The 23,499-nt window shown below is 48.0% G+C and overlaps 1 protein-coding gene across 7 annotated transcripts in view; it reads right to left on the bottom strand.

The window, feature by feature from the left end:
* Positions 1 to 3,284: 3,284 nt before the first annotated feature.
* The window catches only part of casz1 (castor zinc finger 1), a 182,348-nt gene continuing 162,133 nt past the window's right edge, over positions 3,285 to 23,499 (bottom strand). For 6 of the 7 annotated variants that reach the window (XM_031566310.2, XM_031566309.2, XM_031566308.2 and 3 more), the window contains 14 exons: positions 22,878 to 23,042; positions 20,415 to 20,587; positions 18,708 to 19,642; positions 14,596 to 14,731; positions 13,933 to 13,996; positions 12,799 to 12,962; positions 12,446 to 12,568; positions 12,004 to 12,324; positions 11,702 to 11,900; positions 10,652 to 10,823; positions 8,454 to 8,602; positions 7,951 to 8,170; positions 6,452 to 6,817; positions 3,285 to 5,536 (listed from right to left, as the gene is read on the bottom strand). In XM_031566310.2, the coding sequence (XP_031422170.1) occupies positions 4,242 to 5,536; positions 6,452 to 6,817; positions 7,951 to 8,170; positions 8,454 to 8,602; positions 10,652 to 10,823; positions 11,702 to 11,900; positions 12,004 to 12,324; positions 12,446 to 12,568; positions 12,799 to 12,962; positions 13,933 to 13,996; positions 14,596 to 14,731; positions 18,708 to 19,642; positions 20,415 to 20,587; positions 22,878 to 23,042 (4,482 nt within the window). In that variant the 3' untranslated portion in view covers positions 3,285 to 4,241. The remainder of the gene's footprint in view (positions 5,537 to 6,451; positions 6,818 to 7,950; positions 8,171 to 8,453; positions 8,603 to 10,651; positions 10,824 to 11,701; positions 11,901 to 12,003; positions 12,325 to 12,445; positions 12,569 to 12,798; positions 12,963 to 13,932; positions 13,997 to 14,595; positions 14,732 to 18,707; positions 19,643 to 20,414; positions 20,588 to 22,877; positions 23,043 to 23,499) is intronic. The other variant, XM_031566312.2, reaches the window with a different exon arrangement.

The raw sequence follows: 23,499 nt of genomic DNA on the forward strand, positions 1-23,499 counted from the left end.
TAATTAAGTATTTTCTTTTTTTACTGCTCATTTGTAAAGCACTTTGAATTACCAATGTGTATGGGATATATAAATAAACCTGCCTTGCCTTAATAGAGTGCAGATAATCTGGTGTTTTTTCTTTTTGTCATCTTTGTTGTCTCTTCATTAATTCAAATAGTCAAATGATCAGGGCTTTCAGCAGCAGTCTAAGAAGGATTTGGAGGTCGTGTCCGTCTGGTTTTTGTGTAATATAATTTTCATGTTTTTATTTATTTTTTATTTATTTCTACTTTTTTCCCTTGGTGAGATTACATACAGGATGCCAGCTGGCAGACAGATGGTGATGCCTTCAGTCGTTTTTTTTCCCCCTTTCTTTTTTTCTTTAAAAAAACATCAGAAGGAAGCGGAGGAGGAGGGAGAACATGAACAGCTGTAGGCAGACGGCTACTCTGGCCATTGTGTGGTTTCTCAGTGGCTGGCTTGGAGGGAGGGGGGTGGGGGTGGGGGTGGGGGGGTGCATGGAGTGCATGGACAAAATCCAACCATCCCTCTCCAGATAAACAGATTAAACCTGCACCAGAAATGATCTCCACTCCTGACCTCCATAGATAAGGGAGAAAAGGCTAAGGATTGAAAGAGAGAAGAAAAAAAACGTAACCCTAGCCAATACTCTTGAGAGATATCACAGTTCCTCAATAGACTATAATTGCCCTGAATACACAAAAACACACACAAAAGGCTTAACCCAACAATGAAAACCCAGGTTATGTCATGAGTTAGTCACTGTAGTGAATAGGGAAAACTGGGAGAGCTAACAGGGCTTCTGTGTGGAGACTAGCACCAGTAGTCTTCTTTAACACATGCTCTTAGCTACAGTAGCAGCAGAACTCTGTTGTTCCTGTCTGTGCCACTTCAGTGTGGAGGGGACTGCTCTCCCTCTCATTCTATTCTGTCACCCAGGGGAAGGCCTGGTGAGTGTCACCCAGCAGCAGCAGCAGCAGCAGGAACTGGGGTTGGCTCTACCTACTCTGACGCCGGGTTAAGCCTGGAGAGAGGGAGGGTTGTCTAGGCCCCTGTGTTTTCATATAGAGGAACTGTGTGTAGCAGCCCTGGTTTAATACCATGGCACACTTTGGCTAAACATTCATGAGAACATGGGTTGTTATAATAATTAGATTTTCTTTATTTTTTGACTTTTTACAAATCCTGCTATTTTACACACATAAATTGTATTCAAGTGCACAACGTATCTCCCAGCCAAATAGCCATTTCAACAGGTTTTTTTTTGTTTGAATCTGAAAAACAAAACAAACAAAAGCTCCGTCTTGCACTCAAGGACAGAGCGAAAATAACGCCTAGAAAGGATTCATGCCAGAGAGAAATGTCAACAAATAATCCAATTAAATATAATTGAAAAAAAAAAGAACACACACAAAACAATGACAAATAAAACCAAATGGTGTTGATGGTGTTAAACCAACCAGAACCACCCAGTAGTGACCCCATATACCCCATATGGTGTAGGTGACATTAAAATGGTCTGAGGAAATGATGAACAGTAGAGGATAAACTGAGCCTCGTTGCTGTGTGTCAGTGCTACAGGGTCAAGGGCTCCACTGTTTTTGGGAGTATTGATACAAAAAGAGTTCACACACACAAGCAAACTATACTGGTACTTTTTTTTCCATTTTTGACTTTTTATTCTTTATTTCTCCTTTTTATTATTTTAAAGGAAGCTTTTCATCAAAGAGCATTTTGTTCATATATAGTTTTTACAGAAGAAAATACTATACAACCTTTCCCCCTCTCGAAACAGTATCTTGAAGATAATCATCTACACATTTAATTACCTCTATTCTGATAGTTCTTTTCAAAGCCATGTTTAAGAAATAATTAATCATAATTTCCTTGCCACAATTTTTTATTTATTTTGTCCCTTTTTCTTCATCTTATACAGTCATTCATTTCAAACTGAGGCTGGGCTACAAATATTTTTTGTTGTAATTTGGTTCTATCTGAGCACTGTAATCATTTCCTCTGCCTAGAACTCATTTCAATCACAGCTCTCATTAGTGTTAGTCATTAGGGCACCCAGGTTCTGGCGTGCCTTTTTCCTTATTGAGTTCATCCAATCACGGAAGCAAATAAAATCAGTCCTTATTTTTTTTTCTTTAAATAAAACACAGAACAGGAGTTCTTCGTCACACTAACAACTATTTGTGCATCAACGCAAAGTGAGCTAAAACAACATCATGAAGCAAAAAGTTCCCTGTTAAAAGATGTTTGCCATATTTCTTTTTCTCATAAAGTAAAAATGAACCTAAAAAGTGCAAAAAACACCCTAATTGTTTTTTTTTTATCATTGCAAGGTCACATAAATATTAAATAAAACCATTATAATTGGAGCTCAACCACAGCCATGGTAAGGAGAAAACAACAAAAATTGTCATCAACACATTGTTTTCTGTCTGTACATTTCAAACATGTTTTCCCAACCCCCGTGCTCGAGTGTCCTTTAGCATGTCTTTTGAGACGTGCTGTCTCTCCACAAGTTAGTCAGTTGGGGCCGCACGAAGACAGTCCTGTGGCGAAGCCTCGTCCACTTGTAAGTAATCACATGAGGCTTCTGAAAAAAGGAAGCCATGTCCTCCAGTTTGTTTCATTTTTTTTCCTCTCGTGCTACAAAATCTCATTTTTAAAAAAGGAACAAGAAAAGAAACAACACCGTCTACGTTTTTTTTTCTCCTCCCCTCTCTTGTCTTATCTTCCTCTACATTCAGACCTCACAGGTCCTTCATGCGGATGGCTACTTGAGTCCACATGGATCCTGAAAACCACAAGGCCTCCAGTAACCCCCTGTTTATAGTGACTGGGCAGGTAGCACCAACGTGTTCTCTCTCTCTCTCTCTCTCTCCCTTTACACTCCACCCCTGCTAGCTCACCCCATGTCCGCACACCCATCAAATCAGCAAGATAAAATTGCAGCATCAACTGGTCATGCATGTGCAACTGGAAAATGCCGCCAAAAAAGAGAAAGAAAACAAAAAAATTAAAATAAAGCAAATAATGCAAATGGTAACAAAACATTTGTCTGAATATGCGTTTTGTTTTAGCTTTTCTCATCTATAAAAGTGCACTAACCATACGCAATGCCAACAGGGTCCTTAACACAAGAAAAAGTATCTTTAAAAAACACACAAACAAAATGAAACAAACAAAAAAAAAAACAATAACAATCTGAATGAACAAAAAACTAAAATCTGAATGTTGAAAAATGAGCTTTTGGTGTCTGTCTTTTTTTCTTCTCGTGTGTACAACCATAATATAATGTGCTGGAAAGCTGTATACACCGCCATCTGGGCTTTGAGGTCTGAGTTCCCTGGCCGCAGTTACTGGTCTCTGTTTGGACTGAAGGTGACGGGGAGTCAACTGTCCACATGGAATGGAACCTACAGTATAACAACTGACCATTATGAGCGTGTGAGTGAATGAACCAGGAACAAATAAAGAAACAAAAACACACAAAAAATGTCCCCCTGCAAAAAGGGTCAATGGAGAGATGTACGAGCCAAAAGCGCACATGCAGGCCCCTGCAACTTCACTGATAAATAAGTCATTATAGAATAACAACAACAATAGTTGAAATCAGTTCTTTTGAGCACATTCTCTTGAATTCATTTTCCGTCAGTGTACAGTATTTTGTACTTTTGTACTGAGTTATTTCCCTTTTTTATTAGGTATAAGGGTCCTGCAGTTCATGTGATGACTGCTTCACAAAAAATTGTATATCAATGTCCACACACAACTACAGTATATAGATATATATATATATATATAGAGAGATAGATAGATTTTGTTTTTGTTAGTTTTCTTTTTCCTAATTTTTTCCACACACAAAAAAAGTAAAAAACAAAACAAACAAAAAAAAGAAAAGAAATAAATTAGTCAAACATGCACGCACACGAAAAAGACTGATGTGTAGGAAACGGTTTACACTGCCAGCCATGTGTAAAAGAGGGCCTCATCTGCCTGTTTCTGTGTTCATTTTTTAATGCATAATTAAATTAATAATATTGGTCATCTTGTAAACATCATAATAAATCATTTTTAGGCCTTCACGTTTTTTATGTAGTTGTTTTGTTGTCATCTGCAATGTTGCTAACCATGATAAATGAGGCCACTTTCATTTGCGTTTCTCGTTTGTTCATAGTTAGTTGTCGAGGCGGCTCTTCCCCAGCGCTGGTACAGTACGGCGGGTCTCATGGCTCATCCTTGTCCTGCTGCGAACTTTCGGCGTGATTGGTGGAAGCCGCAAAACTCTCGCCGTTGTCCTTCTCGCCATCGTGGCCCGGCATGGAGTCTTCGTAGGAGTCGGTGTTCAGTTCGTCTTCCCGTTCCTCCTCATCTTCCTCCTCCTCCTCTTCCTCTGCCATGGGCTCTTCCTCTGGAGACAGGTCGTCCTCGGCCTCCCCGGACATGCCGGAGGTGTCGTCTTGGCCCCGTGCGGTGGCTCCGAGGCCCATTGGCCCGGTGCCAGCTGCTGCCGCCGCGCTGGATCCAGGGGCCATGCCCAGGCTCTCGTGGTGGCTCATCTTCTTGCTCAGGTCCAGCGAGTCGTTGAGACCCAGGCCGACAGCGTTTTTCAGAAAGAAGAGCGAGCTGCTGGCGTCTGTGCCCAGGTTGAGCGAGCCGTCCAGGCTGATGCCGGAGCCGGGGTGGTGCTCGTACTCGCTGGCCGCCCCGGCTGAGGGGAGGTACATGGGGCCTGATGGGCCATGAGCCAGCCCCTGCATTCCTGAAGATGCAGAGTGCATGCTGACGGGCACCGGGGGCATCGCCAGCCCTCCCATTCCCCCGCCTGCGGCTCCAGCGTGGTGGCTGACCTCCTGGATAGGCGAGGCGGCGGGCAGCTCTCCTCGCTCCTGCTTCTCGTGCTTGCGCTTGTGGGAGTCCATCTGCGACATGCCCACCACGGTGTGCTTGCACTCGGGGTAGGTGCAGTGGAAGTGTGAGCACTTGAGCTTGTACTTGCAGTCGGCCACCTCGCAGTCGGCGCTGGAGCTGAACTGGCAGAAGCCGGCGGCGGTAATCACGTCCTGCTTGCCGTGGTGCTTGCGGTGCGCCGTCACCTTGGTGCTGTCGGTGCAGCGGAAGCCGCAGCGCAGGCAGTGGAAGTGCGTGCTGTTGCCGGAGAACTGGCAGTCGGCGAAGTTGCAACTGAGCGACGACTTGAAGCGCTTGAAGTCGTCCAGCACCAGGTTGTCCACGCGGTCGTGGTGCTGCGCGTGCTTGTACATGTGCGTGCGGCCGCAGAACTTGTAGCCGCAGTTCTCGCGCGTGCAGTGGTAGTGCGTGACCTTCAGCGAGAACTGGCAGCCGGGGTCCTTGCAGTCCTCGTACAAGTCGTAGCGGCGGAAGCCCTCCAGCATCATGCCCTCGTCCAGCATCTTCCGCGAGGAGGCCGTCTTGCGCCGCTTGCCAAAGGGCGACATGTCCTCGATGATCCAGAAGCGCTTCTTCGCGCCTTGCGCCGTGGGGATGGAGATGGTGTTGCCTGGAGATGGTGTGAGAAGGAGAGAGAGACATAATGACCCAACAGTCAGTCAACCCAAGCAGACTACAAGTAAGTGAGCAAAAACACCCAAATTAGATCTGTAAGGCATAGCCTCACTCACACGTATTAATCTGGTTAATCCAGACTCTTTCTTAGGTCTGTTTGTGACATAAGCCTTTTAACATTTTTTATACCACAGTGACACAGGAGCAAAACCTTCAGTGAATATTAGTCACTGGTAATAATAACGATAATAAGAGCTTGACATTTTAACGGGTGTCTACAGCTTACACAACAGAGGCAGGAGTAGCCCTGGAACCTGACGCACCTCTAAACCCCAGTGCTTTATGGGAAGGGCACGCTTCAGTGAACAGCCTGAGGTCAGTGCTAATGATGTGATCCTTGTTCTGGCCCGGCGAGAATCCGAGGCCTCGATAAAACTTTAGCATGATTAAAATAGGGGCCCCTTTTAAAGCAGGCGGCTAATGGAGGCTAACCCAAGGGCCCGGGACCTGATGGCAGGTGTGTAATATACTGCCTCATCACCGCCGTGCTGTAACTACCTTCCATTACTAACTGGGTCTAATGGCATTTGCTTAATGGAAGGTAAGGTGTCACCTCGCCTGGAGAGGAAAGGAAAATACGAGCTAAACAAACAGACAAATTGCCTGCACGTGCAGATGTCTAGGAGCCCCCTTACAAAAAAAAATCCTACACCAGAAATGAAAGTGTTTATGAATGTGACAGCTCATGTGTTACTTCAAATAAAACATACTGTTGTCGTTATAAAGATGAGAAGTAAAATGACTCAGGGCAGTGCTGGTGCTACGCTAAGCGTCAACATGGCTGGAGTGAAAAGTCTACATCTGACAGTGGCTGCTGCGGTGTTTGGGTCAGTTTTGACGGCATAAGTACCTGCAGCATCCTGCACTATAGGGACGTCATTTTTAACCGGAGACGGAGTGGCAATGATGGGGCTGAAAGCTGGTGTGTTGGTTGGCATGACAACACTCCGTGTGGCTCCAAGAGAGGCGCTGAGCAGAGAGTAGGACAGACAGGATGGAGACAGGAGGTATGGAAGGGAGGGGAGGGGCGGCCGCAGCAGGGCCGGAGGGAAGGAGGAGAGCGTCGGAGACTGGAGTGGGGCTTGAGAAGCCTGAGAGGGCAGTGGAGGAGGTAGCGGAGGAAGAGGAAGAGGAGGTGGAGGAGGTGGCTGAGGGGCGTGTGGGGGAGCGGAAGTGTCGGCTGGGGCAGTGGAAGCAGGAGCCTGGCAGCCTGGTCCTACAGGAGACAGGTTGTCCAGGTGGTGGAGGAGGAGGAGGAGGGGACACAAGACAGACAGGTGCACAGTGTACACACACACACACACACACACACACACACACACACACACACACACACACACACACAGGAATGGGAGGTAAAAAAGGGGAGGGAAAGATAAAATAATGAAATAAAGCGAGCCAGATGACAACAAAACCCAAGCAACAGCCAAAAGCAACAATGGTGAGAATGGAAGAACAACATTTTGAAACAAAACGATGACAGTGTAGAAAAAAAATCATTCAGTGAAAGAAGACTAGCTCACTAGAATTTGCTTTTTCATAAAGTAGAATCAAAGAATCAAAGCCCTGAGTTTAACCACATCAATCTGCATTTACCAGAGGAAAACAATGAAAGAGAAGACACACAAAGAGAGAGAGAAAGAAATGCACCAGATCTGTGTTTTTTCTGCACTCATTGTCAGCCTGCTCAGCCTCCTCTCTGAAGTTGCCAAGGGGATGACATTAATGTGTGAGAGGAGGTGGAGGGAACCGTATAATAAATTTACTGCCCCATAATTTCATAAATGCCATTACTGTGGAAAACATTTGGCGGGTCTGATGTTTCATGGACAAGTGGTTACTTTTATGAGACTCTCGACTACAAGGGAATGAATGCGAAGTGGAGAGGGGGGGTAACGAACGCAAAGACGCGTCTTCGCCCTGAACACTTAGCATGAGTGGAGACCACAATAGTGACTTAAGAATATCTAACCGATCTAAGACTGAAGGTCAGCAAATACTCCTGAGTGTTTATCCATAATGGAATGGCCGAGGAAACTCGATGCTGCTTTCTTACAATAGTGTGTGTGTACACTCAAGAAGCCCGGTAAGAGGGTATACGTAAGTCCACTAAACAACATGACAAGTATATTTAGACAGCCTGTCATGTTGCATCTTTATCACAAGCTCTGAAGAAAGGATTCGGTGCTTGTGTGCTATGTTAATTATGCTGAGGGCGTCAATATTTAGGAGTTTGCTTCATCGAGGAAGTCTCTCGTTTTGGGCTAGTCTCAAAGCAAAGCGCTTGAGTCACGGCATCTGTCTGCGAGCCGACTGGCGGCCATGTTGGCTCCGTGTGTGGGGACCTACCTGCTGGCGAGCTCTCGTTGCCCACAGGGGTGCTTGAGCAGCTTCGGTCCTGATTGGACGACTCGGAGGAGAGGCCCAGCGGGCTGCCTCCGCCCATGTAGTCCATGTAGTCGTCGCCATCCTCCATCATGGAGAAGCTGGAGCTCAGGCCTGACTGGCCGCCCATTGCCATGTTGGCCATATGCTGCATATCCTCTGGACGATGGGACCGGGGCATCATCTATGTGGGGGTGGTGGTTGGAGGGGAAGATGTCAGAGAGAGGCCTTCAGCCAAGTGTCGTCACACACACTTAGACGTAATCAGAGGGCACAGAGGCTACAGGTTGAGCTCGAGGCTCTGCTGACCGAAGCCACTTTGAGGCTTATACGGTTGGATTATAAAACACCTTATCTGGCAAAATAGGAGAGCAGTTGTCTCTATGACGAATGACTGATTAATCATTTCTTTATCCAGGCAAGCTGTATGTTAAGAGCCCGTAAATATGGCTGCGTTGGTGTCTCACCTGGGACGGAACCCGGTCGAAGTTCTTTCCCAGCATCCTCCTCATGTGCTTACGGGCGTGCGAGGTCATCTGGTGCTTGAGCAGGAAAGAGAACTGGCAGCCGTCGCGAATGCAGTGGAAATGGCTGTTCACCTGGTTATACTTGCAGCCTGGTGCAGGAGGATGTAAAACACACACACACACACACACACACACACACACACACACACACACACACAAACAACAAAAGACAGTCAGAGATGCTCTTCTTCAAAAGAGGACATAGTTTATCATGCGTTCCCTACTGCACAGCCTGTTTGATGTGAACAAAAATGTAGTCAGAAAACAATAAGCGCTGGGTGCACTGGCGAGGCTGGCTTGGTTTTTGAACCAGGCCGTAGGAGGAATATGGATGAGTCCGGTGTCACACTGAGCCAGTGAAGACTTTTTGAAGATTAGACCTGTGGTGCTCTTTTATTACAATGACATCTTTTATTCAATTTGGAATTTACATAAATAAATTCTCGCATTCAGCCAGGCAATAATGCACAACCAGGCAAACCAAAGTAAACATACAATTATTCGTATATTAAATTCATTTTTCAAAAGCCATCTATTGTCGTCTGTTCTTTTTTGTTCTTCCACTTCTCCTTTTTTAATGCAGAGGCTGTACAGATTTTAATTGCTATATGTTTTCAAATTAAATGCCGGCTTTTGTGGAGGCTAATCAAATATCGTAGGAAGCTGGTAATAATTTTATTATGAATAATGCACACTAAAAATAACCGAAAGAGTAACATGTGGGGCAGGTGCTGGCTTGTCAGTTACCATGGCAGCTGGGGCGCTGCACAATGCTTGTTGTCATTAAATTGCTTTTGTACACACTGTCGGTGCACTTGACAGCATGCAAACTTGGGCAAATAGCAGTAACTGCTGAAATATCAGGGGCCCTGTGTGCGAGAGACCGGATCTAGGTAACATCATCACCAGGGCTCTGTTTAATGTGGCTGCCATGGATACCGCTGTCGGAGTCCAGCTGAACCATCAATTCTTTATGACTCGAGTGCTTGCTTTTGTAATTTACCCTCCTCCCTCCTCTCTCTCTCTCACTCTCACTCTCTCTCTCTCTCTCACTCTTGTGAGCGTGCTCCAACGACACCACTGGCAGCAGTGTGCAAAGCTTCCCAGTGCACAGACCTTTGAGACCATTTCTGCACTTGCGGTTGCAGTTTATTCCCAGATTCCAAGGAAGTTTATCTACGTATATTCCTACCCTCTTTATAAAAAAAACTAGTGGATGAAAAAAGAAAGAAAAGAAAAAGCCTTTAATTTTCGCCACTGTAAGATTTGCGGGTGGTGACGCTGATGGAGAATGGGGAAAGAGCAGGCACACAAACAGACAGTGCCAGACAGACTGGGTAATTAACAAACATGTGTAATTGCTCATTCCTGACAGGTTAAATATACCCAAGAAAACAACTTTGGTTTGATTGCCTACTATAAATATAGAAGTATTAATGTATGACAAAAAAGCCGGGGCCCAGTCCACCCCCCCCCCCCCCCACACTTAATTTACAGGAAATGCAATGGAGCTTCCCTGACAATTAAAAGTCAGAGGCCACCAGGCCACGCGACACGCAAACAGTAATCAGTGGAAACCTGGAATAACGCTGTCATTGTTTGATGTGATTGTGTCACTTTCGGTGTTACTAAATACTAAAAGGGTGTGATGCCAGCCAACAGATGTCAGCAACTAATGGGATACATGGGACCCCAAAAAAAGTTGGCAAAAAGATGCTAAGTGCATGTGGATGTATGTGTGTGTTTGTGAGTGTGTGGTGTGTTTTTCTTTGCGCCGTGTGCGTTGGTCTGTGAGGGTGTGACAATTAACATCTCAGTGTGGGGGGGTGCGAGCGCTTCACAGGGCAGTTGGAGCGTGTGGAAAGAGTGCGTTCGTTCGTTCGTTTATTCCTTCGTTCGCTTTACATCCCTCCCCCAGAATCACAGCTCGTCTGGCTCATCTCCCGCTCCGCCTCCCACGTCGGAAGGAACGGTGAGAACGCGGCTGATTTCATGCCCCTCTGAGCTTTTCCAGTGTGGGGTCAGTTCGTTGTGCACAAGAGCTGTGTGGCAAGAGCTACTGAGTTTGGACTGGCTACTTCAATCAGACAGCAAAGTGAATGATGGGAATAATGCATTATGGGAGGTGTAGTTCTCACCTAGCCTGCCGCACTCCTCTCTCTTGGTAAAGTACTTAAAGCCGTTGGCTGCCCGCCGCTCAGCCTTCTCGTGCTTCTTGACGTGCCAGGGAAGCTTGGTGGTGATGTTGGTGACAAAGTAGCAGCCGGTACGCAGACAGTGGTAGTGGCCCCTCATGCGGAACTCGCAATGCTGTGGAGAAAGAAAGAGAGGCCAAAAATGAGTGAGGACTCTAACAATAACAGGCCACTGGGGTGTAACTCACTCAGCTAAGGCATGTAGTGAATACGTCTGTTTTCTAACCTCAAAAATTAACCAATGGAAAAAAAATAAAAGATTTTTGACATGAATGCATTGCATTGTGGCACATTTTAGCACTTCACTGCACAGCTTTGGGTGAAAGTAGGTTAAATTACCACTGGCCTACTAATGACTACCTCCCTTTTTCGGTTTTATTTGCAGAGCACATTAACGCGAAGACATTGCGACACGACACTTTCAGTGATTGCAGTCATTCAAGCACAGAGTTGAACGTTACTTTCTCTCAACTCATTCCTAGCTAGGCATCTCGGTGCGCGTGTGCCTGCGTGTGTGTGTGTGTGTGTGAGCATAGCTCCTTCCTTGCTTTGTAACCTGCCTCTAAACCACCATCTGTTAGCTGAGACGCAGAGAGTCTCACAGGAGTGGAGCAAACAGGATGAGCTCGTCTCAAGAGTGGCAAGGGGAGGCGGGGCATGTTTAGGAGAGAATCCTGGGAGATATATGCGCTAGATGAACTAATTTAAAACATTTATCTGCAAACGAGGCCACGGAGCAAAGGGGGTGGAGATTAGATGTTCCCCCCCCCCCCCCCCCCCCCTCCTTCTAGCCTGACTGTCACTATAGACAACTATAGATGTGATAACCTTCCACTTTTGGGCCTGGTAATTGTATTTGTTTTAAAGAAGCCAAAATTAAAAAATGGTCTTTTATATATGATTTCAGGGCACCTGGTCTATACTGTAAGTGTAACTTGCCTCGTTGGAAGTTTCAAATGTAAGCCATAACTCTCAGGTTGGACCTGAACCCACCTGGTTTGGACACAGACACTGCAGCGAGTAGTAGGAGAACTGGTCTCGCACGTTGATCAGGTTGTTGTTGGGGTTGATGTGGTCCAAGCAGTGGGATTCTGCCTTCCCAGAGGTCTTGCACACATACTTGCAGTTCCCGAACAGACAGTGGAAGTGGAACTTGTTGGAGTACTTGCAGTCCGTAGCGAGGCAAGGGTCACTGGAATGAGGAGAGCACATTCAGTGGACGAGAATGGTTTGCGTTTTTTAAGAAACGTCGTGACAGCACAGTGATTCATATGGATCTGGATGTAGTGACTCACTTGTCCTGGAACTGCAGGAATCCAGGCTTGACCTGAGGCTTGGCGTTCTCCAGTGAGGTGGTGGCCAGGGGCGAGGAGGCGGGCAGGCTGGGCATGGAGGCGGGCAGCTGGGGGATGGAGCCCGTCAGGTGCTTCCAGGCCAGGAGGGTGGGCGTGGTGGCGCTGTACCCGCCCGAGGTGGCCATGCTCGAGACATCCATGGGAGGAGTGTTGGCCATGGAGATGGAGGTGGCCAGCTGACTCTGAGGTCCTTCGGTGGCCTCCTTCCCGTTGCTGTAAGGGTACTCGGACTTCACCTTCAGGTTGGCTCTGAAGTGGAAGCTGAAGGAAGAAATGGACAGTGTTCCCTTAGTTTTAGTGAAATTACATCTTGCAGTTACAGTTATATTATAACTAGAAATGTTGAAAATATTCTAAACACAGTGGAGGGGTGGGTACTTACTTAGCATGCTTGACGGCTCCATCCACTGTGCTAAAGAGAGCGCCACAGTCTTCCACCAGGCAGTGGAAGTGAACTTTGTGTAAGAAGTCGCACTGGGTCTCACAGTAATCATCCGTGTCGAACCTGAAGGATATGAGAGAGGATTCAAGCGAAAACAATCATGAGCTAATTTCCATGTCCCTGAACAATGTAGTTACAATGTGGTTTTAACACCTAAGGTTATATACATCCTTGCTGGCTAAATGCAGTGTTTTACTGGTTTGCTCTGCACCATGTATGACTCTAGCAAGACATGTCTTGTTTCCTCCCATTCTAGTGAAGCCTTATAGCCTGACCACTGTGCTCTCCTGTACCTGCGCAGGTAGGTCCTCCACAGCTCCACAGGCTTCTCTTGCATGGGCCTGCCCATCACGCGGCTCAGGTACTGGGCTGCCTCCGAGGTGTCCGTCCCATGGCTGTTCTCCAGCTCTGTCTTCAGGTTCAGGGCGTGGAAGAAGCCTGGGTTGACCTGCGTCATCTGCAGAGTGTCGGGAACAGGAGGCAACGGTTACCGCTAGCACTCGTCGTGTTGCCACTGCTACTGTCGTCACAGAGTAGACGCTTTAGCTAAACACAGGCCCCCTAAGTTTACAGCCTATCAGCCCCACTGGGCTGAAGCCAGACACACACACGTCAAGTGTCCTTTATGTGCCCCTTGCGCGGGCTTTCTTTTCTTGTGATGTGGTTGTTCCAAACAAGTGACCCCCCCCCCCCCTCCCTCAAATAGACTGACACAGCCTGAGTGAGATGCATAATGCCACAAGCCAGAACACTGTCAAGGCTTAGCGCTGGAGCTGTTTTGTGCTTCCTGACTGTGTATCCAACAGGAGCAGAGGGGGAGAGAAAGGGCTCCAGGAGCCTAAGTGAGGCACCCGGAAGAAAAATGAATTCTGAGACGTCCTTAAATCATCAAGGTAATGGAAGGCAGCACCACACATTTGTATTAGTCAGAGAGGGTTGGGGCGGGGGGGGAGATGTATGATTAAAACAATGTCCATTTTAATCTGCACCAAAACACACAACATTTAAATATCCGTCCAGTAACGTTTACTCGCGGTAAAAAATGAGGGTGACGGTTGCTCTTTCCCTCCTCCCACCTGACTTTTTAATCAAATAATTTACAAACTCCATAAATAAAGACAGAGCAAACGGGCGAAAGAAAGGGGAAGACGGGAGGGAGGGAGGAAAAAAAATGCCTGCTGAGTTCAAAACAGCTCATCAAAAAACAAACATCTCTATATATCTGGCATGGCGTGCAGCTCCTGGTTCATTATATTAATTTGTGAGCAGCGGGCCAAAATTACGGCGGGTGAAAAATGGCTGGAAAATTTAAATGATACAAACTCATCTTATTAGTGGTCGAAACATTATAAACAAAAAAACACATCCCACAACACGGCGTGCTAATTTGTCTGGGGATGAAAAGCATTTTGATGGATGGATCTTACCTTATTCATAAGTGAGGATAAAAGAGATGTATTTGCCGGTGCTGGGTGTCCGTTTGATTCATTACTGGAACAAGGAAAATGAACAATGTTTAGTCAAGATTTGCATGGGAATAGTAAATATTATTATTTATCACAGAGTGTGTGAATATGCAAGACATGAAAACAGGAGTGACTGCTTGCTGAAAATCAGTTATAGAACTGGAAGGGCCATATGCATATAAAGGGTGGATACTGATTAAAACAAACAACCAAATACACAGTATATGCAAATGCTGTTTAGGCAACTACAGAAAAAAATATATTGTGCTTATTTTTTCATTTATTTTCATTATTCTGTGACATTTTACATTTTTGGGGTACCGATCACACAGTTCAGATCCCCGCCACCTTGACCGTGGTTGCACACCCGACCTGGTGCAGGGAAGGTTTTTTAACAAGAGCACTCACGCTAATTAACACAACACGGCATTATTCCACCCGTAAATCAGGCTGAGCCACAGCCGGCTGACACACAGGGCCCATCATTAGGGCTCTCAGCAGTGACACAGGGCATTGATCTTTCTGGCCCGGACACCCCATCACTCACACACACACACACACACACACACACACACACACACACACATACACACACACATACACACACCAGAACACGGGCCATACCTGTGGTGGTCTTTCTTGCTCAGGTCCAGGCTGTGCTCCTGCACACAGTCATGGGAGGCTCCTGAGGGCCCGTCCAGCGGCTCCTGCTTCACTTGAACCAGATTGAACTGGTTGGCTAAGGCAGGCAGCCCATTCCCTGAGGAGACAGAGAGAAGAGAGAGAGGGAACAGAGGGAGGGAGGGAGGGAGGGAGAGAGAGAGGGCAGAGACAACAAAGTTATTGTTGGTCAGCATTATTACGCCGTGACGAGATCCAATCTGACTTCTGTCCCGGCCGAAGGAATACTCGGAGTGATAATTATGGCGGAATTATGTCGGGCCATCAGGGCTTTTAAATTTGATTGAGAGGCGGGTGGAATGGGGGAAAAAGACTCCTTTTGCAGCGGCACTTGTCACAACTCATTTGCCGGCCTGCCTCTTAAGCGGCCATTACAGAGGATGCTAATGCTGAGAGAAAGTGGCAGCTTCATACTGGCCACCCCCCACCCCCATACACACACACACACACACACACACACACACACACACACACACACACACACACACACACACACACACACACACACACACACACACACACACCACCCCCCTGCCCCATCCATCCATCCTCCTTCCCATCACCCGCCACGTCCTTGTTGGCCTGACAACGCACGGTGGCCAATGCCATTGAGCATGCCCAAGAGGAGCGTCTGCAGTGTCGGTCAGATTGGAGGTGACAGCCAATCAGATCAGTTCAAATAGCGTGACCTCTCGATCGGATTTTTCAAAATAGGTATTCAGTGGATGTGGTGAGTGAGGACAGGAGAGTGTGTGTGTATTTGAGTGTGTGTGTGTGTGTATGTGTGTGTGTGTGTGTGTGTGGGGGGGGGGGGGGGGGGGGGGGGGGGTTGAGGGAGGGAGGAGTGAAAAGATAAAGAAGGGGGTAAAAATGCTGACAGGAATGTGTTCCCTGGCTTTCTCCACAATCCCCAAGTGATTGAAATATTAATTTGTCCTCAGGCTACGCTGAGAAAGCTAGGGCTTTTGGTAGACAGTAAGTGGTGTTTTATTAAAAAAAGAAAGGGGAAGAATGTGGACGGGCGTCCCTGGCATAACCTCTTACTGAGAGTGCTGAGTGCATCAGCAGTGATTGGTTTCATAGGAGGGCTGTGTTGTTTGTGGGATGTGTGTGTGTGTGGGGGGGGGGGTTGATATGCTGAGGAGCAGTGACAGGCAAGGACACCGCAGAGTTCCTCTGGCCTTGGCCCCTGTGGCTCTGAGGGCCACTGCCTTTCTCCTGCAGGGGCTGTGTGGAAGGAGCCTTTTCCGCTCGCGATTGCACACACACACACACACACACACACACACACACACACACACATGCTGCTGGAGGAGGTGAAGGCTGGCTGGCTGGATGACTCTAAGCCTCACGTCTAGAGGCTTTGAATGTGTGTATGTGTGTGTGTGTTTATCTGGGCTCAAAGGGGACGTGTCCGGGGTGTCACAGCTCGGGGCTGAAATTGGCCTGACAATGGCGGAGGGGTTTTGTCGGTGTCAGACTGGCTGCTAGTCCCATTGTGTGTCTGGTGTGTAATCCTCATCTGATTAATGATTCACTCTCAACCCCTCCCCTCCCCTTCCTCCCCTCCCTTCCCCTCCCTTCCCCTCCCCTCCCCTCCTCTCCTCTTCACCCTCCTACCCTCCCTTTCCCACCCCAGCACCAGCTGAAGAAAGAGGAAGAAGAAGAAAAAGAAGAAGAACGCGAGAGAGAGAGAGAGAGAGAGAAAAAGGAAAACGTCAGCGGAAACCCATCCACCCTTCCTTTTGAGGAGAGCCTTATGGAAGCAGAGAGAACTGCCAATTATCAGGGTAAGATCGCCTGCGTGCGCGCGTCACCCGATCCCCAGCAGGGCCAGGGCCCTAGCGGCGTGACTGCTGGGATCAAATTGAGCACGAGCCCACAAGCTCTCTCCCTTGGTCTCGCCTCTCAACTCCAGCTCACGGCGCGGAGGCCACGCGCAGGTGAGGCGACGGCCCCGCGCAGAGGGAAAGTCATTAAAACATTTATCAGGGCTAACAATCTGCCTCCGCACAGTCCTACTTTGGCGATCTTACAGCTGGAGGAGAAATGAAATAAATAAAGAAGTAAAAAACGTGGGGATTAAAAAAAAAGAGAGAGAGGGAGAGAAAAGGGGGGGGGGGGGGAGCGGTTTGATCTCAAAGCAACGTTTTCTGGAAATTATCCAAGAGTAACAGTGTAGCGTGTAATTACTCCCGCTAAGTTGCAACGCTTGTGAAAGATCATTTGTACTGTGGCGCCAATTAGTCAACCCTTCAGAAGCTGGAATCTTTAAAAAACACTCCAGGGGAAATTGGTGTGAAACTGATAAAACAGTTAATATTAAATAAAGAGTGGGGAAAAAAAAGACACCTCAATGCACTGCGGCATCAATCAGCCTCCTCGCATGACGGAGCCGATCTTGTGAAATAGTTTCAGTTCCAGATGATTATCGCGCTCGCTGGCCCCTTACTTAGAAAAATACGAGGTTTGAGTCCTGTAGTCTCTCCGCCGTGTTCTCCTGAGCTTTGAAACTAGCCCACAGAAGTCTTGGTGCACTCTACCCTCGCATGCGCTAACCACTTCCTGTCTTTAAATTCACACTAATAGGTTCACACTGTTTTTTTCTCGACAAACAAGCGAAAACAAGAAATGGCCGCATGACGGTTTCTGACTAACTACGTGTGAATGTTTGTTTTGAGTGTTAGGTGTGTGTGTGTGTGTGTGTGTGTGTGTGTGTGTGTGTGTGTGTGTGTGTGTGAAGGTGGAGGGGGGGGAAAGAGGCGGGGTGGTTCTCAGAGGCCGCTAAATTAAACATGAGGCGTGGCAGCGGGAGGGGCTGTGAGAGGAGCCGGGACGGAACGCTGCGCTCCCCCTCTGCTGGATCAGTGCGACTGAGGGGAAGTGGCACCATCTGCGCTCCCTCTCCCTACACCTCCCCACCATCCACCTTCACCGCCTCCCACCAGGCCTGCTTCCCCACCCGCCAGGCGCCTACACCCGTCCCCACCCCCCACCCCGGCCTCTTCCCTGCCGTCTCCCCCAGCCCCGGCTCTTTCTCTCCAGGCCTCTCTACCTGCTGGAGCAGGCTGCGGCTGGGGCCCTGCGCCTCCCTCCCTCAGCAGCTGCCCTGCTCTCCCAGGGCCTGTCCTTCTCCAAAAATACCAGCGGGGCCCTAATCCCCCCTCACTTTACCCCACTGCAGACTCTCCTGCTTATCCCCGCTCAATCTGCAGCCCACCTGCTGCCGACTAACCCCACCCCCCACCCCCCGACACACACCCCAAGAAGATCTCATTACCAGCCACCCCCCCTACACACACACACACCAGCTAAAACACTCTCACTCATGCCTTTATACTCGCCGGTTTAAAGTCACCAATAAAACACATATAAGTATAGTTTCAAATTCCTGACCGTAACTTTATTCGGCCACTATTTTGTGCCATAAGGAAGCCTTGAACACCAGATAAGAGGCTGCCGAGTCCTAAATGCTATTAAATGGCTTTATAAACAATGCTTTTTAAACAAGTGAATTTTGTCTATCAAAGAAATGAACTGACCACACTTTTGCTTACCCGGGCCTCAGAAAGCACTGTGTTTGCATTGTAGATGTAGTTGACCCCTTTGACATGATAGCCCTGATGCCCAGTGCGTAGACTATGTGAGCGCAACAGAGTGGAGTGGAATGAGGGAGGTGCAGGGGAATACGGGGCAGGATGTGGCTGTGGTCTCACTCTGTGAAGTGAAAGTCCGGCACACATCGGCTCCTTTGTTCTGCTCTATCAGGTCGATTTGCTGGAGCGTTTGTGAATTTACATACAGCTGCTATCTCTCTCTCTCTCTCGCTATCTCTATCTCTTTCTTCCTCTCTCTCTCTCTCTCTCACGTGGATGAATGAATGAGTGCTCTTCCACTGTTGCGTAAGGAAACACCCAATGTGAGAATGGTGTTGCGGGTGTGGAGAACTCTGGCTGATGTGTTTGCGTGTGTGTGTGTGTGTGTGTGTGTGTGTGTGTGTGTGTGTGTGTGTTTGCTGACTGGTGAGGTTGTGCCGTGCCGTGCCTATTCCTCACCTGCGTCAGGGTGGCCTCCAGGCCTGAGGGCGGCGGCAGCCAGGCGGGCCATCATGGGCGAGATGAGGCCCTTGCTGGCCGAGATCTTCTCCATGATGGAGGAGGTGGCGTAGGAGGAGGTGGGGGTGCAGGCTCCGACGCTGCCATCCATACCTGAGACGGGGCAGCTCTGCGCGAGCGAGTCACTGACCAGGGCGTGCGCGCTGGAGCTGGCAGCTGCGATGAGGCTCGAGGCGGCCGAGGGCGGTAGCTGCAGCGGCAGCCGTGGCATGAGCTGGAAGAAGGGGTTGGACAGCGCCAGTGCCACCGGCATGTTGCTGGGCAGCGTCTGCGAGAGCAGGCTGGACATGCGGCTGGCCGGCGGCAGCGAGGCGGTGGGCTTGACGGACAGGCCCCCGGTAGAGAAGATGCTGCCGCCGCCCCCCGAGGCGGCGGTGGTGGTGGTGGGCCCCATCATCAAGTGACCGCCGCAGCTGCCGGTGGACGACTGCTGATGCTGCTGATGCTGCTGATGCTGCTGCTGCTGCTGCTGCTGCTGCGCGGTGGGCGAGGCGCTCAGGCTGGAGTTCTTGCTGCTGATGGCCGAGAAGTCCATGAGGTCGTCGTTGCTGGAGTCGTCGTGTTCCTCTTTGGGCAGCAGGAAGGAGGACGAGGAGCCTAGGCCCAGCATGCCGCCCGAGCGGATGTGGCGGCGCTCGTGCTTGCGCTTGTGCGAGGTCATCTGGCTGGTGGAGGTGAAGGTGAAGCCGCAGCCGGAGCGGATGCAGTGGAAGTGGTTGGTGGCCTTGCTGTAGACGCAGCCCTCGTACTTGCACTCCTCGTACTTGTAGAACTTCTTAAAGCCGTCCTTGGCGTAGGCGTCGTCCTTGATGTGATAGCTCTTGTGCTTCTCTATGTCACACTTGTTCTTGAAGGTGAAGGTGCAGCCGGGACGCCTGGATGGATAGAGAAGGATTGTGGTTGTGATTTGGTGTGAAGAACAGATAAAAAAAAAATCATATTGGCAACACTCAAGATTATTTAGCCAGACCAACCAAGATGTCCTCCTTTAAGATGTCAGTTTGAGGTTGAGCAAAGTCAGTGGACACTAGCTGTTAAAAACCAACTCTTTATTTTGAAAAGACCACAGAGGTCTTGTTGGGTTTATAAACATATCAAAACAATCCCCTAACCCAAACATTTCTGTTCACAGACTCACACAACACAGACACACAAAACCTCACAGACTCACACAATAAAGAGGCCCTATGCATTAGACTGTGATAGCTGGTTTTAAAATATTCTTTAGGGGGGGTCTTCTAATAATGATCCATATGCACAGCATACAGCAGTGCTTCCCAAAGTGTGCAGGGGGCCACCCCAGGGGGGGGGTGCGAAGTTATAAAAAGGGGGACTCGGGTTGAGAGTTAAAAACGAGAACCCTAAACAACCAACTACTGGTCAAATTAAGTATAGCAGTGCTCTCACAGCATAGCAGCCTGTGACTCATCTATTTGGTGATGAGTTTCAAAGCCTACTTTGTACTTGAACTGATCCACAACCGTACTTGCCCCGGCAGATTTGATCTGTTTTAAGCAAGAGCTCTGATAAAATCAAATAAAAAGAATATATATATAAAGTATTTGTGTTTCTGTTTTTGTGCATGTGTGTGTGTGTGTGTGTGTTTGTGTGTGTGTGTGTGTGTGTGTGCTTGTGCGCAACCCTCACCTGCAGTGGAAATGAGTGGTCTTCTGGCCGTAGAACTGACACTGGACTGTCCCACAGTCCTCTGTGGCACGGAACCTCTGGAAGCCATCGTTGATCAGCTGCGCATTCTTCTTGTGGAAGTTCTCATGGGTCATCACGTCAGAGGTGCTGGTGTATACCTTGTTGCATCCCACCTAGGAGACAAAACCAGCGTGCGTGTGGATGAGTGTGTGGCTGTGTGACTCTGACAACACAGAATCATTTTTTGGTTTGTCGGTTTGTTTGTTCGTCTGAATGTCAGTTTTTTCCATGACACAGCTGAAGGAGAGAGAGAGAGAGAGTGTGTGTGTGTTTGTGTGTGTGTGTGTATGCGCTTGGTACAGGAAGCTGAAGGAGACTGCAGACTGCAAGGACTTGTCAACAACATCACAACAATGACACAAAAATAGCTCTGTGCCGCAACATGGGTCTCAGGTGACCTATAAAATGATGAACACGAAACTGTCTCCTTTAGGGGCATTGAGGTTGAGAAACATGAACGCCAGGCCACACATTAGACACTACACCTTAACTTTTCTCCGTTTACATACACCTGATGGGTAAGATAGAAGACACTTGCCTTATCCCCCAGGGCAGGTTATGCAAGCACTGAGGGAGTCAACACAGGTTCAAGTTTTTCCCCCCATTTAAACTAAAACATTTAAAGCATATTTATGCTACATAAGAGTGTTTTAGCCTTAGCTTGCCAGATAGATACAAGCCAGGAGAGAGCCAGAAGCTGGGCAGAGTGATTGTCACTTTCTCTTGTTTAAAGTCTTCCATGAGCCTGCAGCCTGCGAGGCCTGAAACAGAGCTCTCAGAGTTGAAGAGCAGAAGGGGAGGGGTGGGTGGGTGGGGGAATAAAGCACACGAAATGTTTGAATTAAAACTGGCAATTGTATATCACTCCTGGCATTTTTCAACCGTGTGAACATGGCAACTTGGCCATATTGAGTCAAACGATGCAAAAAAAATGCCACCCGCTCCCGTAAGTTTTTTTTTTCTTTTTTCTTTCCTAGTAAATCAGAGGAGAAGGGATGCCAACATCTGCTGGTTCTCAGTGCCGTTAAAACAAGGGCTGAAACGTCTCATAACAATTATGCTGTTGGGGGGGGTGGGGGGGTTAAAAAAATAATATATCTCAAGCCATCTGCGGCGGCAGCAGCTTTTGCACACCGGTGAGAAAGCACTCGGCGCGATGACACCTTGAAAATAAGCAGATGTGAAAAAAAATTAAACAAATCTGGTGGGGGAAATAATCTTCAACTCGCTGCTTGGTACTAAAAGATGAAAAATGTTAAGTTTGTATAAACAACTAACTGAATTTTATCCATGCCAATTAAGGAGAGAGAGAGAGAGAGACTGAGAGAGGGGGAGTAGGAGGGGAGGGAGGGAAGGAGGGAGTGAGAAGAGAGAGCAGGGCACTGCTTTATGTCTGTCCTTTTAATTTTTCTTTTATTTACTTTATGACACGTTTTGTCAAACGAATGAAAACTGCTCTTAAATGGTAATTTAGCCTTAATGGAAAAAGTGGAAGAACTGTATTTTCCTTTTATAGGCGCAGTTAAAACGCCGGGCTCTCGCTCGAGCCTGCGCCCCCTCGGAGAGTGTCTCTTGGTGCCTGAGTGCTCTGCTCAGCTCTGCCCTGCCTTATGGCTGGCATCAGGAGATCCTGTCCCCCTCTTCCCTCTCTCTCCCCCTCTGCCCAGGGCTGCTACGCCTCAGAAACAGCACACAGTGATTCTACCGTGTCAAACATCTTTAACGCTCTTTAAAGGTTTTTTTTTTTTTTAGCTTTTTATTCGTTTTAAGTCAGTTCTCTTGTTACCTATATAGATACTTCGCTATCATCTTCACAGACTTGAGCGCGGGTTTGACGCTACTAGATTTGACACTACATTGTGAAGCGCCCGGAGATCAAACGACTCAACTAGTAAAGGCACTGAACTCTGAGCTGGGCTGCACCTGTGTGAAGCCTTTGAAATGCACTCAGCAGTGCACTGAGACAGGAAGCTGCCTTGCTTGCCCCCAGACGCACCGTCACTCTGACACAGCAACTTGCACTGTGGAACCTTCCCTGACATCTTTAATGCAGGGAAGTGTGTGTGTGTGTGTGTGTGTGTGTGTGTGTGTGTGTGTGTGTGTGTGTGTGTGTGTGTGTGTGTGTGTGTGTGTGTGTGTGCGTGTGGACTGTGGTTGAGAGAGTGTGTGTCCCTATTTCAAAACACTATGTTAACTTGAATTGAGGAGACCACGTACGTGGAGGCATTTCTGACTTACTTTGGGAGTGATAAGGTGGTAAATGAGTGTGTGTGTTTATGTGTGTGTAAGTGTGTGGGATTGTGTGTCTGTGTTTAAGTGTGTGTGTGTGTGTGTGTGTGTGTGTGTGTGTATGTATGTGTGTGTAAGTGTGTGGGAATGTGTGTGTGGTGACAGGATTCTGACCTGCATGCAGTGGTAGTGGGTACTCTTGCCGTTGAGGTGGCAGCCGTGGTAGTAGACGCTGCAGTCGTCCAGGGGGCTAAAGCGCATGAAGCCGTGCTGCAGGGAGTTGTCCCGCTTCTTGTGCATGTTGTAGTGCCTGATGACGTCCTGCTTACTGGTGAATCTCTGTCAAATACACACACGCACACACACGCACACCACAAGCAACAGGTTGATATCCATGTGTGCATGTGTGTATCTGTGTCAGTTGTGGGGTAATAATCAACACATTGTCTTTTGGGTTGATTTTTTTCACACTCTGGCAACAGCTGCAGACCACAGGAGCCAACTGGCAGCAATATGGAGCCACAGTGTGGGAGCCAGAGGAGAAGTCCCTATTCTCTTTAGTGACTAGTGTTTCTCTTCTCTCTTTCTCTCTCTCGTTCTCTCTCTCGCTTTCTCTCTCTCTCTCTCGATGGTCTCTTATTGAACCCAAAATATGAATCTTATTGAACCCAAAATATGAATCTTAACGAGTCTGGATGACTGCTGTTTAATATTGTCTAGATGACTGGGCATAAAGAGTCTCAATGTAGCACGTCCTCACAAAGCACACACACTGAGTCCTCACAAAGCACACACA

Source organism: Clupea harengus, chromosome 4 (genome assembly GCF_900700415.2).
Source record: "Clupea harengus chromosome 4, Ch_v2.0.2, whole genome shotgun sequence".
Lineage (NCBI taxonomy): Eukaryota > Metazoa > Chordata > Actinopteri > Clupeiformes > Clupeidae > Clupea > Clupea harengus.